General features: G+C 58.0%; 1 protein-coding gene across 7 annotated transcripts in view; it reads left to right on the forward strand.

Annotated features, from left to right (window-relative positions):
* The window catches only part of ZZZ3 (zinc finger ZZ-type containing 3), a 66,660-nt gene extending 54,810 nt beyond the window's left edge, over window positions 1-11,850 (forward strand). For 5 of the 7 annotated variants that reach the window (XM_056814900.1, XM_056814894.1, XM_056814899.1 and 2 more), the window contains 10 exons: window positions 4,857-4,995; window positions 6,646-6,793; window positions 6,883-6,995; window positions 7,408-7,479; window positions 7,565-7,666; window positions 7,749-7,844; window positions 8,918-9,070; window positions 10,027-10,161; window positions 10,260-10,360; window positions 11,090-11,850. In XM_056814900.1, the coding sequence (XP_056670878.1) occupies window positions 4,857-4,995; window positions 6,646-6,793; window positions 6,883-6,995; window positions 7,408-7,479; window positions 7,565-7,666; window positions 7,749-7,844; window positions 8,918-9,070; window positions 10,027-10,161; window positions 10,260-10,360; window positions 11,090-11,234 (1,204 nt within the window). In that variant the 3' untranslated portion in view covers window positions 11,235-11,850. Of the gene's footprint in view, window positions 1-4,856; window positions 4,996-6,645; window positions 6,794-6,882; window positions 6,996-7,407; window positions 7,480-7,564; window positions 7,667-7,748; window positions 7,845-8,917; window positions 9,071-10,026; window positions 10,162-10,259; window positions 10,361-10,960; window positions 11,070-11,089 lie in introns of those variants that run through there. The other 2 variants (XM_056814897.1, XM_056814898.1) reach the window with 2 other exon arrangements.
* The last annotated feature ends 5,311 nt before the right edge of the window (window positions 11,851-17,161 follow it).

The raw sequence follows: 17,161 nt of genomic DNA on the forward strand, positions 1-17,161 counted from the left end.
GTGACGGCGTTCTTGTCTTTGCTGCATTGACCTCAGGAAAGCTGGCAGTCCGTAAGACCACAAGGCTGGCTTTTATCTTGTGCCGTGCCTACCCACCACAGCTAGGCTTCCATTGACTCGATGTTTACGCAAGGGATCCTTCAGGAGACAGTCAGAGAAAACCCTTTATCGCTTTGTTCTTTTTCCAGTCCAGGCCTGCCTTCGCCCTCGCTTCTCCCTGTCCTCCCTCAGTGCCAGAAGGGCCAGTGGAACCCTGACGCTCTTCTTCTTGTCGTGGGACTGCCACGTCTTTTCTGGCTGCCGCTTTCGGGGAGGAGGCCTTTTACAGCACTTCTTTTATGTCGTTTCTCTGCTGTGATGTAGCCTATTCCCGCTTGCCCACTGGCTCTCCATTGCCTCTTGGGGGATGCTCGCTTTGGGCCGTGATTCCCGGCCATACGTTAAAACCAGTCGAGGATTAGGCTTGTAAAAGGCCCTGTATTTCCACCAGAGCCTTGGCTCAGTAGAAGTGTGTAATGCCTGCGTGCAAGCCAGCAGGTGAGGCCTCTCATCATGTTCCTCTGGCCGTGCACACTCACTCACACTAACTAAGCTGCAGGTTCTCTGTCCGGCTGCCCATGCTAGTCTGGACGCAAGCATTCTTCCCCAGCCAAGCCCTGGCGTGAGGGAATGAGCTCCAGGGAATCCCAAACAGCAGTGTTTGGGGACTTTGCCCCCGTGAGGGAATTCTGCGTGGGCCTCTTCCAGTTTGGGGCCTTGCTTCCTGGCTGTCACCACAGTAGGGTCATCAAGCAAGACCGGCTTGTCGTCCAGTGAAGGATGGAGACACCCTCCCAAATTGGTGCTCCCCCAGATGGTGCAGATGGCGGACATCATGTAGGCTCGTGTATGTGTCAGTGTGAGAAGCAAAGGTGCCCACACTGTGTGGGCATGCCAGGTGTGCTGAGAGGAAGCTGCCACTTACTGATATTCTCAGGCCTTTGGGATCTCCCCTGATCCTTCGGTGCCCTCCAACGTGATTTCTCACAGTCCGGCTGTTTTTCCTTTCTTTGTTCACTTCAGTATTGTTTCTGCTTTCCCCACATGGCTCTTCAAAGCTGGGGCGTGGACACAAGCAGTGCCATGTCTGGGGCCCTCTGAAATCTCTCTAGCTGTTCTCCTTTTGCCTTCCTTTCTCTTTTGTCATCGGAATGGCACGACGAGAAGTTCCTCCAGCCATTTCTTGAAACGGTCCGGTTAGAATTGCTTTCGTTCCTTTGGCTCTTTGTGCTGAGACGGCAGCCAACGCAGCAGGGACTCCCTGTCAGTAACCGCGTCTTTCCTGTACAGCGAAATCCATTTCACTCTTTTGGCGTGTTCTTTGCTCCGATTCTCTTCCATAGAAGCGTTCAGAAACGCATAGGTGGGGGTTATCCCAGAAGCCCCCTGCCCAATTGGCCCCCATCTTCCCCCAGAGCCCGCCTTTTCATTGGCATCACCAAGCGCTCGACGGTGTGCGGACTGAATGTGACCAGCCTTCAGAGTAGTTCTCCTCCGGCCGGCAGGTGCTGGCATATCCGCTGCAGTGGTTTTCTTGGTGGCCTTTTTGCCAGCCCGACACTAGATGGCCAGAGGCTTCACCCCGCCCCAGAGAGCCTGGAAGCAGCAGCTCTTCCACTTACTTACCCCAGCTGCTTTCTGATTTTTGCCCTTCCTTATAGTGATGGTCTCAGAATTGCTTAACCCGCTAGCCGGGAGAAAACACTGGCATTGCCTCCTTTCCTTCTGTTCGGATGTTGTCACTGCCCCCTGGAGGCCTTTCCAGCCTACCGGTTGGTCCTGATGAGCTTCCCTTTAGGCCCCGGCAGACGCAGACGCACTTGAAGCATTCTTCCTGCTGCCACCGCCGGCCGGAGTCAGGCTTTGGTGTTTCAGAGAATCTTACCTTGGCTCATCAGCAAGAGTCGCTCGCTGTGTAACATTGGGAAGGAGAGCCCAGCTTTGAGATTGCTGAGCCAGTCGGGAGTGATTGGGCCTTTGCTGGCTCGTCGCTGTGCTTCATTCTCTAGTTTCTCGGCATCTTTGGATATACGCTTAAAAACGGTGCTTTAGTCAAGAAGTGGCTGCCCAGCTTGGCTGAATCCTGTAACAGTAGTTTAGATGGGGGCGCGGGGGGTTCCTCACCTTTTTTGTGTGTCTGGGCCCTTGTGGCTCTCTGAATCTGTCGCCCTCTTCCCAGAAGGCTCTTTAAGTAGCATTTTTCAATAATTAAAGGAAAAATAAAGATGATTTTTTTCATCCAAATTAGACACACATCCCCCCCCCCCCCCCCCCATCTTACATTGTCCAGACCTCAGTTTAAGACCTACCTGAGAGAGAATGTCAAAGGCTCTGAGTTTCTCAGTATGGGACATGAAAGCAAAAAGTTGAGGCTCTTGTAAAAAATTAGCTCCCCAATTTTTGCATATTTTCACATTTGGTTTTTAAATTGAAAGAAAGAATATATTTTTTGAGGGAGAATTTATTATTTTTTAAATTTATTTAATTAGTCAATTTAGAACATTATTCCTTGGTTACAAGCATCATGTTCTTTCCCTGCCCTCCCCCCACCCCCTCCCACAGCCAACGTGCAATTCCACCAGGTTTTACATGTGTCCTGGAGCAAAACCTATTTCTATATTGTTGATGTTTGCACCAGGGTGATCGTTTACAGTCCACATCCCCAATCCTATCCCCACCAAACCACGTGATCAATCCTATGTTTTCCTTCTGGGTTTCCGCTCCCACAGTTCTTTCTCTGGATGTGGATACATTGTTTCTCCTAAGTCCCTCAGCATTGTCCTGGTCACTGCATTGCCACTAATGGAGACGTCCATTACATTCGATTGTGCCACAGTGTATCAGTCTCTGTGTACAATGTTCTCCTGGTTCTGCTCCTCTCACTCTGCATCACTTCCTGGAGGTCTTTCCAGTTCACGTGGAATCTGAGGGAAAATTTAAAATAGAATTAATCTCTCCAAAAACAAAGGTAAACATTGTCTTCTGAATCAGCCCACATACGCTGCGTGGCAAGCTCCCTGACTTTGTGGGGGCATTCTGTCTCCCCTCACATGTTAGGAAGTGCCTAGTCCACGGGTGATAGACACGTATTACTTAGTTGCTGAAATCACACAAGTTCAGTCAACATACTGCAGCTCTAGAAATGGCTGCTTAAGACTTGGTAATTTTGCAAGGCCGCAAAAGAAAAGTAATCCATTTTAAGAGCAATGACAACCCCGTCTCCCCAAGCATTTTAACAGTTTCCTTTAGGAGTTACTTATTGAACGTCTTAGGGAGGGCACGATTTGTCCATTCATCTCATTCCTATTGCTTTAAGTGGTCTCAAGTGTCCTCATTCCTTCCTGCCATCCCTCGGTTTCTGTGCTCATTTATTGTTCCAGGGTGCCCAACTCAACTTGACTCCTCATGACCCTACTCGGGTTTTTCTTGGCAGAATGCTGGAATGTTGGCTATTTCCTTCTCCAGCTCATTTGACAGATGAGGAAACTGAGGCCAACAGGGCGAGGGGACGTGCCCAGGGTCACCCAGGAAAGAGGCGGCTGAGGCTGGACTTAGACTCTCCTCTCTCCACGACATCCCCAGCTGCCCATCAGTAGTCATGACCTGTCTTGGTGTGACCACGTCCCCTGCCCTCTTGTCTCCTTTTCGGTGGCTCACATTTCCCCCTCTTTTCGTTGCCTCAGTTCAGGAACTGTTCCTGGCATGATCCTCTCTGGGCAGCCCTGGCAAATCACAGCTTACTAAAGAGGTGGCTGACTGTCCCCCTGGATCTTTTGGGGGAGGAATGAGGGGAAGCGCTTTGATCCTGTGCCAAGTGAACGGGGCTCTCCAAAGAGAACAAGCTCCCCAGTGGACAAGCTTAGGCCCAAGTGGGAGGAGAGAAGAGGACGTGCCCAAGAGGGAGGCTCTTGGAGTCTCGGAAATCGGGGGCCATTTCGTGGCCCTTCCCTGAAGGGAGGACTTAGGTCGTTTAGGCGCCAGGGTGGTCTTCTGGCTGGGGCAGGCTTGGAAGCCCGGCCCCCTGCCCAGACTGCTGGCCCAAACCCTCGCACCCTCTCCTGTGGGCTGGAACTTCATTTTCTGGTGAATAGCACTCTCCGTTGGGCGCTCCTCGGGCCTCTCCCCAGTCTGGCCCCAGCCTCGTTTCAGGCTGCGTTTCCCACCTCTCTGACTTGCTTCCCCAAACTCGTCCCCGGCTCGCCCGAGTCTGCCCTTTGCTCCCTTCTCCATATTCTCTGCCCTTTCAGAGGGTGCCCGGCTTTCCCCGAAACTCCGTTTTCCTTCCTCTGTAATCCCACGCCGTGGGGATGAGGCAGAATCTCAGGGGGAGGCTCAGGGCTCCTTCGGGGGATTTGGACATTCCGGTGTGGCCGATGCCCAGGCCTGGCTGGAGAGAACAGGAGGCCTGCCTAGAGACAGAGCGGGCCCTGGAGGAGGGGAGCGCCAGTAGGGGAGGCCGGGGCCCTCGACTTTGATTCCAGCGCGCCCTGGGGGGCCGCCGGCGCGAGGGGAGCCCTTGGTGGCTCCTGCCTTCTCCCAGACACGTGCCCCTTCGGGCTCCCCCCGCAGAGAGTGCCGGAGCGGGGCACGCACCCAGTTACGAACGGAGAGCCGCGCTCCTTCCTTGTCACCGTTCGGGCATCGCTTTTGTTTGGCGCGAAGCCACTCTGAGCTGCAGGAGTCCCAGCTGGGGCTTCTGAGGAGGACCCGAATCCCAGTCTGGGTGCTGGGGTGGGTGCAGAGCAACCGCGCGCCGGGCAGAGGCCTCCCTCGTCCCGGGGCAAGGCTGGGCTCACCGTCTCCCTTTGTCTCCGCAGCTATCAGAGGCTGTTACAGACCATCGCCGTGCTCGAGGCCCAGCGCACGCAAGCGGTCCAAGACCTCGAAAGTCTGGGCAGACACCAGAGAGAAGCCCTGAAAAATCCCATTGGATTTGTGGAAAAACTCCAGAAGAAGGTACTGAGTTAAAGCTTTCTGGGCCTCGGGGGTGTTGTTGGGTGTGGGCTGTGCCCTTTGGAGAAAGCTTTCCCTCCTCCCCTCCCCCTCCTCCTCCCCTCCCCCTCTTTCTCCCCTCCTCCTCCTCCTCCCCTCCCCCTCCTCCCCTCCTCCCCTCCCCTCCCCCTCCTCCTCCCCTCCCCCTCTTTCTCCCCTCCTCCTCCTCCTCCCCTCCCCCCCCCCTCTTTTCCCCTTGGCTTTGCCTTGTCCAGCTCCTTCACGTGCTCTTTCTCGGGGAGTCCCTAAAGAGTGTCCCTCTTGGCCGGAGGGGCGTCCTTGGCCGGTCACAGAGACTCGACCTAGAATGAGTCGGGGTGTTTGGGACTGTGGAGGGAAGGACCTTGGCCCGGGACCAGAGTGCTGTTAGTCTCCACGGGCTCACACAGCTGAGTGGGCGAGGGCGCGCCACAACACGCAGGGCGCCGGGCCTGGAGTCAGGAAGGCCCGAGGCCAAGCCCAGTCTCAGGCCCTCATGAACAGCGCCTGCACCTCTGCTGGCCTCAGTTTCCCTCACTGTAAAATGGAGGTCGCAGGAGCACCTACGTCCAGGGCTGCGATGAAGAGCTCCTGGTGCCCAGGACTGGGCCTCCTGGGACTTTGGTCCCCTCTCAGACTCGTCCTCGCTTGGCTGTCCTAGTCTCACTCCCGCTCATAGGGGCGCAAGGAGAGAGCAGCCACCCAGCGTGTTCTGTGGCGAGGCAGGCCGGGCCCGGCTTAGGCTGGCGGAGGTGCCAGGGACGTAGGGCCTGGGCACGCTGTGCTGTGGAGCGCGGGCCTTGGCGTCAGAGGGCCGCCTTGGCTGGCCGTTCACACGCTGCCCCATTCCAGGAGTCCGAGACACGGGCCTGGCAGCGTCTCCAGACCAAGGACGCCGTGGTCGCCGGGCCGAGGCCTCCTGGCACCGAGTTCAGTGTCCTTGGCGCTGCCTCCTGTTGTTGTGCTTGAGATGGCTCTGCGCATGTCCCGCACGGGCGTGGCTCTTGGCCCACTCTCTGGATCCTCCCTCCCTCCCTCCCTTTCTAAATGATGGGTTGTGAAATTGGTAGGTTTTAGTCTTTCTGTGCAAAACTGAGGTCCCCGGTGATGCAGAGACCTTTTTTAAAAGCCAGATCTGCATTGCAGAATCGGCAGAATAGACACGGGCTCACTTGCTGCCTCAGTTTCCCCACCTGAAAAACAAAGAGGCCAGACTGGGTGGCCTTAGGCCCCTCCTGGCTCTCCATCCCAATCCCCGTCTTCAGCAGGAGGGAGGGCCGGCCAGTGCCTCTCGTGGGTCTTGTGCCAGTCGGAGATGGCAGAGCTCGGGAGGCGGGCCGTGGGCAGACACGCCGGCCGAGGGCGCGCCTACAGGCCCGGCACGGGGAAGGCGCTCCCCAAAGGGCCTTCGTCCGTTCTGGTGGTTGTGGCTGCTTCTAAGCGTGCTGGCGCAGCGAGAGGGCCCGGGGGAGGGAGGCCCGGCACGCCGGGGACTGTCCGGCCGCCGTCGTGGAGGCTTGTCGGAGTCGTCACGACGGCTGTGGCCGCTGCCGGGCTCGCCGGGGCTGGGAGTGGCGCGTGCCGGCGGCCGTGGCGCTGACATTAAACGTGTCTCTCGTTTTGGTTTCCCCCCAGACTGATCTAGGGCTTCCATTTCCACAGAGAGTTGTGCAGCTGCCAGAGGTCGCCTGGGACCAGTACACGCACAGCCTGGGCAACTTCGAGAGGGAGTTCCGGAACCGCCAGCGCCACAGCCGGAGGGTGAAGCTGGTCTTCGACAAAGGTGAGCCCTGCGGACGCCGGCCGTGCCGGAGAGCCGCTGGCTGGCCGTCGCGTGCGCCTTCCTGACGCCTTCTGTGCTCTCCTCTGCAGTCGGTTTGCCCGCCCGGCCCAGAAGCCCCTCGGAGCCCCGGAAGGACGGGGAGGCCTTCTACTCCGTGCTGCCCTTCAGCGACGCTCCAGAGGGCTGCAGCAGCCGGCCCCAGGTACGTGCGGCCGGCCCTGCTCGGCCAGCCGGCCAGCTCCTTCGGGCCCCGAGACGGCGGCTGTGCGGGAGCTCTGAGCGGGCGCCCCGGGCCGCTCCTGCCGAGCCAAAACAGGCTCGGTGGGGCCCCACCCCGAGCCCCCCAGCGCCGAGACTTTGAAGGAAGCCTGGCGTGGATCCGCTCCTCCCCACGAGGCCCTTTCTCTGGCTCGCTTCCTCGGGGGTCCCGGCGGCTCCGCCCCCCCACGGCCGCCTCCCTCCTTCCTTCCGCCTTGGAAGCGGGGCCTCCCTTCGGGTGGGTTGTCCGCCCTGAGCTGGCCGGTGCCCTGCGGGCGCTGCCCAGCCTCCCCGGGACCCAGCGCCCGGCCCGGCCCGGGCTCTCGGGGGCTCAGCGCCGGCCTCTCTCTGTGCAGATGATACGGGGGCGCCTGTGCGACGAGACCAAGCCGGAGACCTTTAACCAGCTCTGGACCGTGGAGGAGCAGGTAGCGGCCGGCCCGCGGGCGGGGGGGGGGGGGGCGGGGGGCGGGGGGGGCCCTCGCCAACGCGGCGCTCCTGTGCTTTCTCCAGAAGAAGCTCGAGCAGCTCCTCCTCAAGTACCCCCCCGAGGAGGTGGAGTCTCGGCGCTGGCAGAAGATCGCCGACGAGCTGGGCAACCGCACGGCCAAGCAGGTAGCGCTGGGCCGGCCCGGGGGGCGGCCCGAGGCCCCCGCGCGGCGCCCACGGCCCCAAACGCCTCTCTTCTTCCCCGAAGGTGGCCAGCCGCGTGCAGAAGTACTTCATCAAGCTGACCAAAGCCGGCATCCCGGTCCCAGGCAGGACGCCCAACCTGTACATGTACTCCAAAAAGGTAACGGCGCCCTCCGGGGGGCCCGGGGGAGGAGCCTCCCCCCTCGGGCCCCCTTGGGTGAGGCTTTGGGGTCCGGGAGCTCTTTCGGGGCTTCCCCCGGCACACCGAGGAGCCAGAGCGGGCTCCGTGGCGGGCGGGCTGGGGAGCGGGGGGGCGCCTCTGAAGATGGCCGCTGCCCGCCAGCTGCTCTCTGGGCCTACGGAGGGGCCCGGGCCTGTCAGCGGGCCCTTTCCGCAGGCCTCCCGCGTTTCCACCGTCTGTCTGCCCAGTCCTTCGGGGGTTCGGACCCAGGCAGACGGGGGCCCCGATCGAGGGCGGGGCACTGCCCACGAGTGGGGGGCTTTCCCCCTTCGTCTGTGGGGCTGAGAGGGCCGTGCCGGCCACCGGCCTCCTCTGCAGCGAGGGCCCCCCGGGGATGGCAGGCCCTGTCCAGGTGTGCTCCGGCCGGCTGAGCCAGCAGCACCTGGCGCCCGCCCAGGACAGGGTCCCCTCCCTGCGGCTGCAGGAAGCGGCCAGCCAGTGGGGCGGGCCGGGCGCCCCTCCCGCCCCTTCCGCCCAGCGCTGCTGGGGGCTCTCTGCGGGCCCCCCTCCGGCTGCTTGGTTCCGGAATGCTTTTTCTCAGACCCGGAGGCCCTGCGTTCGGGAGTTTGCACGGAGATTTCCTCTGGGAGGGGCCTCGGCCCGGGGAGTCTTCCTGGCTCTCGAGTCTGGCTTTGGGGCCGTCCGGCAGTTGCTGCCGCCTCCCCTCCATCTGCTTCCGGGGCGGCTTCTTGCTCGAGGCCCGGCGCGGCTCTTCTGCCAGACCGAGGAAGGCCGGCTTTGGGCCGCCCCGGCTGGCCCACCTTTGCCGTCTCGGCGGCTACCTGGGCTTCACCCGTCCCCTCACTCAAGGCCCGTCTGGGCTTTCTGGCTCCCTCCGGGCCCCGGGCTTAGGCCAGGGGACGTCGGTGGGGGGGGGGCAGAGCCCGGCCTGGGCAGTGCGGAGGGCAAAGGCTCAGCGGCCCTTGGGGGGCGCCTTGCTCTTCCCCGGGGTTCCGGCCTGACCTCCTGCACGCTTGTGTTTTGTGACGCAGTCTTCGACCAGCCGGCGGCAGCACCCCCTTAACAAGCATCTCTTCAAGCCTTCCACTTTCATGACCTCCCACGAGCCTCCCGTGTACATGGACGAGGGCGACGACGGGGCCGCTTTCCACGGCCACTCGGACCCTGCGGCAGAGGAAGCCTCGGTGAGGCCCCCGTCGCTGATGTGGGGGCTCGCGGGGACGGGCTGACCCTCGGGGGAAGCGGGAACCTTGGGAAAGAGCAGGCCTGCCGGCGCCGCTCCGGGACGGCGAGCCGCGCGGCATTCTGGGCATTCTGGGGATTCTGGGTCGCGGTTCAGGGCTTTCCTGGTGCCCGTCTGCCCTCCCGTCAGGCAGCCGCCCCGATTGGCCGGGATTCGCTGAGGCTCCTGCGGGGACCCCCGCGGCCGGGCGCCCCCCAGGCTTTCCCTCATCCTGTCGTGTGGCTTCCGCCAGGGAGGCCCCCTCGGAGCGAGGATCGGCGCAGGAAGCCCCCCACGGCCCGGTCCTGGCGCGCCGCGCTGTGTTGAGCCTTGTCTGCGGCTGTCGTCCTCCCCCTCGTGTAGTCGTGTGTTGGGGGGTTGGGCAGGGGGGACGGGGCAGCCCTGCCGGCCTCGCGGCTCCCACAGCCAACGGTCGTGCCTTGACGCCTCCGAGAGGCCGTTTGCCGGTGCTTTCCCTGGCAGCATCGTTGGGCAGGGACGGACGGACAGACAGACCCAGGGCCGTCCTCGCTCAGAGCTTGTCCGGCATCCGCGGGGCCTTGTCGCCCGGGATGGACTCGCTGGCTCGGGGCCGGCCTCTGGGGACCCCCGAGATTGGCAGCCGCCCGCCCTGGCTCTCCCTGGGCTCGCGGGGCCGGCCCGTGGGCTGCCGAGCCTTTTTCACACCTTCCGCTCCTCCTCCATCCTCTTCCTCGCCTTCCACTTTTTGTCCTGACCGGAGAATTCCGGGGCCCCCCTCGGGGGGAGGGGAGCGCACCTCGCTCTCCCCCTAAAGCCCCGTTAGGCTCCGCAGGGCCTCAGCCAGAGCCGTTCCCCCTGCAGCAGCCCGGGGGGGGGAGGGGAGGCCCGGAGCGCCCCGCCGCTGCCCCGTGACCCTGTCTGTGCCGCCCCCCTCAGGACGAAGAGAGCATCCCTGTGTCCCACCGCGGCTTCCCCGAGTACAAGGAGCTGCTGGAGCTCAAGAAGCTCAAGAAGCAGAAGCTGCAGCAGATGCAGGCCGAGAGCGGCTTCGTACAGCACGCCGGCTTCAAGGTACGCCGCGCCGCCGCTGGGGCTGGGGGGCGGGATTGGGCCTCTGCGCACCGCCCGGGAAGGCGGCCCTGACCCGGTCTCTCCTGACCCCGACCTAGTGCGATAACTGCGGCATGGAGCCCATCCAGGGCATCCGCTGGCACTGCCAGGATTGCCCCCAAGACGTGTCCCTGGACTTCTGTGACTCTTGTTCCGACTGGTGAGTGACGGCCCCGCTCCGCCCGGGACCCTCCCGGGGTCCCCCTCTCCGCCCGGGACCCTCCCGGGGTCCCCCTCTCCGCCCGGTACCCTCCCGGGGTCCCCCTCGGGGTCAGCGGCCCCCACTCTGCCCGGGACCCTCCCGGGGTCCCCCTCTCCGCCCGGGACCCTCCCGGGGTCCCCCTCGGGGTCAGTGGCCCCCACTCTGCCCAGTACCTTCCCAGGGTCCCCCTCTCCGCCCGGGACCCCCCCGGGACCCCCCTCGCGGTCAGTGGCCCCCACTCTGCCCAGTACCTTCCCAGGGTCCCCCTCTCCGCCCGGGACCCTCCCGGGGTCCCCCTCTCCGCCCGGGACCCCCCCGGGGCCCCCCTCGCGGTCAGTGGCCCCCACTCTGCCCAGTACCTTCCCAGGGTCCCCCTCTCCGCCCGGGACCCTCCCGGGGCCCCCCTCGCGGTCAGTGGCCCCCACTCTGCCCAGTACCTTCCCAGGGTCCCCCTCTCCGCCCGGGACCCTCCCGGGGTCCCCCTCGCGGTCAGCGGCTCCCACTCCTCCCGGCACGTCCCTTGATCTTTGTCTCCCGGTTTCCTCATCGGTCAAACAGGGCTGACGGGGCCCCTCCTCCGGCTCCCGTGCTCTGGTAGTGACAGCGGCGTTTCCGGGGGGCTGGGAGGCGGGGCTCTGGAGCTCCCCCAAAAGGCTGACGGCCCATTGTCGGGCGTGTCCCCTGCAGCCTCCACGAGACCGACCTCCACAAGGAGGACCACCAGCTGGAGCCCGTCTACCGAGCAGAGACTTTCCTAGACAGAGACTACTGCGTGCCGCAGGGCGCCAGCTACAGCTACTTGGACCCCAACTACTTCCCGGCCAACAGATGACATGGGGGGCCCCCTGGGCCGCGCGCCCCTTCCACACCCAGCCACAGACACTCCTGCCTTGACCGCCCCCGAGGGGTCCTTGCACCCGGGCGGTCATCCCCGGCGGGGGGCCCCCCCGAGGGGAGCCCCTGGGACGGGCGTCGAGAAGAAAGGAGCCGGAGCGCTCGCGGGGCCTCCCGCCTCGGCCGCCCCCCGCACTGAAGCACTCCCGGAGGCCCCCATGGCGGCGGCGGCGGCGGCGCCGCCTCCTGAACCAGCTCTCGTGTGTGAGTGTGATCCAATCGTCCCTCAGATCTATTTTTGATGTCCTGTTCTCTGAGCTGATCATGTGATGTGTACAAACCATGGTGAAAAGTGCCAGTGCTAGTGCCGGTGTCCGTGTCCACTCCTGCCGGCCCCCGGCCGCGCCGCCCTTTTTGTAGTCGCCCCAGAGCCACGACAGAGTGTATTTTTATTACTATTTAAACGCGTGATTACCTTGTCTGGGTCGCGGGCCTCCTTTTCTATTGCTGGACTGGGTCGTTCCTTCTTCTCTGTGTAGACGTCTTCTTCGCTGATGTCCATTTGTCCGAGAACCGTGAGGAATAAACTCTGTGGAGCCTGTCTGTTTCTCTTAGACCCGGCTGCGCTCCCTTCCTTTGCTCGCGGGGGGGTCCCGGGGGGCCTTTAATGGACTCGCGTGGAAGGGCGGCGCTCCCCGACTCCACGTTGTCCCGGGAGCGGCCGCCGCCTTCTCACCTTGCCGGGGACGTGCCCCTCCCCCGCGCCGCGAGCACCCCCGGGCAGGGTCCGCCGGAGCGGGCTTCGCGTCTTTTCCCGGTCCCGGTCGCTCGGGTCGGCGCCGGCTTGGGGGGAAGGGAGCGGCCCGGGTCATCCGGACCGGAAAGACCACGGCCGGGCTGTTGGCAGGCCCCTTTCTGGGCCGGCCCTTTGCCCTCCTCCGCGGCCTCCGTCAAGCCCCGGCTTCCTCTCGGGGCACACGCGGGACCCGAGTGAGAAGAGGCTCCTCTGGGGAGGGGCACGAAGCGAGGGCCAGGGGGAGAGACGAAGAACCGGGGAGCATCTCCAAGGGTCAGCCGCAGTGCTTCGGGCCCCACGTGCCGTGTGCCGGCCAGCCCCTGGAGCCCCGTCTGTGCCAACGAGCGCCTCCCCTTGGGCTTCAGCGTTCAGGGGGGCCGGTCAGGGCTGCTCCCCGAAGCCTCCTGCATCCCAGAGGCTGCTGGCTCGGACCGCGTCCGGCCCAGATTCTCGAACACGGCGTCCTGGCCAGGGCCTTCTTTGGGCCGAGAATCTGAGGCTCGCTCAGGTCGAGGCAGAAGCGGCCTCGGCACTCCACGTCAGGCCCAATGTGGGCAGAGAAGGCTCGGGGGAAAGGGGGGATCGTTCTGGTGGCCACAAAGGGCAGAGCTCGCCGGAGGGAAGGACGAGGGGCTCGGGGGGCTGGGGGGAAGGAAGCCGAGGGGCCCGAGCTGCTCTAAAGCGCCCCCTCTCCAGAAGGACCGAGCAGGAGACGACGGCGACGTCTCTTAAGACAGGCCCAGAGCGGCTTAGCTCGCTGTAAAAGCGTCCTTTGGTGGCGGAGGCCGTGCCAGCCCTTGGTGCTCTCCATCGCGACCCGGCGCAGCCTCTGCTTTTGTCTGTGGGCGGCCCTTGGTCTCTGTTGCTTTGCCACTCGAGAAAGGGCTCCTGGGATCCAGGGTGGGAGACCTTCCTTTCCTTCTGCATCTTTTGGAGCTTTACGCTTGGGGCGTCCCGGAACGGTCAGACACTTCCCAGCTCCCTCGACGGCGCCTTCGACCCCTGCCATTTCCTCGGTGGCTCGCTTCTGCCCCCCGATCCCTCCCAGGGCCACTGGGGAGCCGTGACTCGGAGGATCGGGGGACTCGGCTGCAGAATGGCCCCTCGTTTTGCTTAGCTGTGACGCTTGGTTCGTCTGGTTTTCTTCTCCCTGTGGTCAGGGAGGTGGGGAGAGAAGAAGATAGATTTTGGTTCAATGGAAAAAACTCAATTTGTAAAAAGCAGGAACCGCGTAGCACAAACTCTGCCTCTGAGGGGGAGAACACAAGCCGAGAGACGTGAAAAGTTGTCTGAGCTGGGATGCAGTCCCTGGGGCCCCAGGGGAGCCCTGCATGGCTGAGGGCCATCCCAGGAGGTTCCAGGGTCCAAAAACCTGTCCCAGACAACGTCCGGTCCTCGCACATCCTCCTTCCCCGCAGTATTTGGCCTGTGCCGGGATGGGACGCAGCATCAGTAGGAACCCAGGGCAGCACTCTCCACGTCCAGGCCAGAATCTCGGCAGTGCAGTGAACACTGCGGTTAGGCCTTGGCCAGGAGGCTGGTGGGAAGGGAAGGGGGCGGGGGGAGTGTCTGCTGCTTAGGTGGAACGGATGGCCTTTTTACTGTCATCGTCTTCTTTTTCGTTTTGGAATGTCAGATCTCCACAGAAGTTCTGCAAAGGTCTACGATCCAGATCGTCTTCCTCCTCTTCCTGCAGCTGGCAAGCCATTCAGTCTGGGTTAGCCACACGCTGTCCCTCAGAGCGTATTTCCTTATGCATGGCTGTACATGAGTTATCTTGTAAAACCCATACCCCAAACCTAGACCCAAATAAACAAGTGCAAAGTCGGACGCTTCCATCTGCATGCCCGCTCCCACGGGGCTTTCTCGGAGAGCATCTTTCTCCTCGGTCCCTGGGAGGTCCGGGGTCACTGCATTGCTGTTATTAGCAAAGTCAGTTACATTCGATTGTGCTACAATGTATCAGTTTCTGTGTACAATGTTCTCCTGGTTCTGCACCTCCCACTCTACATCCTTCCTGGAGGTCATTCCAGTTCACATGGAATCCCTCCAGTTCATTATTCCTTTGACCCCAGTAGTATTCCATCACCAACAGATACCACAATGTGTCCAGCCATTCCCCAATCGAAAGGCATCCCCTCATTTTCTAATTCTTGGCTACCCCAAAGAGAGCAGCTATTAATATTCTTGTACAAACAGGTCCTTCACCATTATTATTTTTGTCTCTTTGAGGTACAAACCTAGTAGTATAGCTGGATTAAAGGGCAGACAGTCTTTTAAAGTCCTTTGGGCATTGTTCCCAATTGCCTTCCAAAATGGTTGGATCCATTCACAACTCCACTAGTAATGTATTAGTGTCCCAATTTTGCCCCATCCCCCTCAACATGTTACTTTCCTTTGCTGCCATATTGGCCAGTCAGCTAGGTGTGAGGTGGTACCTCAGAGTTGTTTTAATGTGCATTTCTCTAATCAGGAGGCATTGAGAACTTTTTTTCTTATGATTAGTATTGGATTTGACTTCTTCATCTGAAAAGTGCTTGTTCATATCCTTTGACCATTTATTAATTGGGAAATGACTTGGAATCATATATTTGACTTAGTTTCTTAAAGGTTTCATTTCTCAAATCAGAGAAATTTATTTAAAAAAATTTTCTGTTTGTTGCTTCCCTTCTAATCTTGATTGCATTGGTTTTGTTTGTACAGTTTTTGTGAAATAGTGGGTTCTTATCCCACAAGCTGAGATCTTTGGTTTTATCCAATTCTAGATTGTTGAGGTCATTTATCCCTAATCTATTTCATTGATCTACCTTTCTATCTCTTAGTCAGTACCATATTGCTTTCATGACCACTGCTTTATAGTACAGTTTAAGATCTGGTATTGTTAGGCCACCATCCTTCACATTTTTTTTTCCATTTACTTCCTTTGATATTCTTGACCTTTTGTTCTTCCAGATGAATTTTGTTGTTATTTTTCTAGTTCTATAAAATAGGTTGTTGGTAGTTAGCTAGATATGGCACTGAATAAGGAAATTAGGTAGGATTGTCATTTTTATTGTGTTAGCTTGTCCTACCCATGAGCAATTAATGTTTTTCCAATTGTTTAGAGCTAGTTTTAATTGTGTGGAGTGTTTTGTAGTCGTGTTCATATAATTCCTGTGATTGTCTTGGCAGACAGATTCCTAAGTATTGTATATTGTCTAGTGATATTAAAAGGAGTTTCTCTTTCTAACTTATGCTGCTGAATTTTGTTGGGAATTTATAGAAATGCTGATGCTTTATGTGGGTTTATTTTGTATCCTGCAACTTGCTAAAGTTATTATTTCCACTAGCTTCTTAGTCAATTTTCTAGACTCTCTCAGTAGACCATCATGTCATCCGCAAAGAGAGATAGTTTAGTTTCCTCATTGCCTACTTTAATCCCTCTCATGTCTTTTTCTTCCCTAATTGCTGCTGCTAGTGTTTTTAATATAATATTGAATAACAGAGATAATAACGGTTGCCATGGCTTCAGTGGTCCTCAACTGGGTGTAGCGGCACTGAATGATGGAGAGACAGTTGATAGTGTCAGTCTAGGGCCAGGCTTCACAAGGAACTGCTTCGTCCAGCCCAGGGTGGTCTTTAATTTTGTAACCCTCCAATGATTACATAGTTCCTTGGCACACAGCTTCACTATTCAACACACATGTTCTCTATGGATAATTGGAGAAGTGATACATTAACTTTTAACAAATAGTTTAACATTCTGTGATCATTCTACATGCTATGTTACTATTGATTCTGACAACACACACAAAGCTTTTGCAAAAGATAAATGATTTCATCACAGGAGGTGTAGCTAGAGGTCAGTTCTTTCATTAACCTGTGAGGTGCTCAGACTTGCAGATAAACTAAGAACAATCATGTTACCTTTAATAAAATAGATAATCAATCAGGAGGATGTCTTAGAAGACAATCAACAACTGCTACTAAGTTTTTTAATATCAGGCCAATCATTTTTCTAGTGTTGCACTGGGGGTTTCCAAGACAGATTACTTATGTTTTAGTTGGTAAAATAAGTCAAGTCAGTGAAGCATGGTGTACCAGCCTCTCCCTGAAGGGTAATTAATATACTGGCTTAGAAGAGCTTATTCCTATCCTGTACATGAGGATGAGGAATTCTGAGTGCAGTTTTGTTAGAGATTTAACCCATAAGAGTCTTTGGGTTTGATTTATGTATGATCTTTTGGTGATATTCTGGGGGAATAAAATGGGACATCTGTATTCATCCTACAGTCATTTGCTCTCATATTAGTTTTCCTGAAGCCAGGGAGAGAACAATAATCATAGCATATTCCAATAGCAATTTGGATTTCCATCCATAGCAATTCCAATAATAAGGGATGTTAGTGAGAGAAGTCAGAGTGGGGTTGAGTGGGCGTCTCCATCTTTCCTGGGGATTGCTTTGCTCAAGTGACCATGTAAAAACAGCATGGCTTGATGGCCCCTGGCAAATGGGCATCCTTGTTTCACTTCTGATCTTATTGGGAAGGCTTCTAACTTCTCCCCATTGCATATGATGCTTGCTGATAGTTTAAAATAAATACTAGTCTTTTTTTTTTTTAAAGGAAAAGCCCATTTATTCCTCTGCTTGCTAGTTTTTTTTTTCAGTAGGAATGGGTATTATATTTTGTCAAAGGATTTTTCTTCAGCTATTGAGATAATCATGTTATTTGTTAGTTTTGATTATTGATAGGGTCAGTTATGTGGATGGTTTTCCTAATATTAAACCATCCTTGCATTCCTGGTATAAATCCCACCTGGTCAGTGGATAATCCTTGTCTCATCACTTGCTGGAGTCTCTTTGCTAGCATTTTATTCAAGATTTGTTAAGGCGATGGTCTGTAGTTTTCTTTCTGTTTTTGATCTTTCTGGATTTAGGTATCTACTTTCTTTGTGTCACAAAAAGAATTTTGTAGGACTCCTCCTTTGCTTATTTTGCCAAACAGTTTATATATTATTGAGATGAGTTCTTTAAATGTTTGCTAGAATTCACTTGTGAATCCATCTGGCCCTGGGGACTTTTTCTTAGGGAGTTCATGGATGTCTTGCTGAATTTATTTTTCTGAGATGAGATTAATCAAGGATTCAAT

The sequence above is a fragment of the Monodelphis domestica genome, chromosome 2, assembly GCF_027887165.1.
Source record: "Monodelphis domestica isolate mMonDom1 chromosome 2, mMonDom1.pri, whole genome shotgun sequence".
Classification (NCBI taxonomy): domain Eukaryota; kingdom Metazoa; phylum Chordata; class Mammalia; order Didelphimorphia; family Didelphidae; genus Monodelphis; species Monodelphis domestica.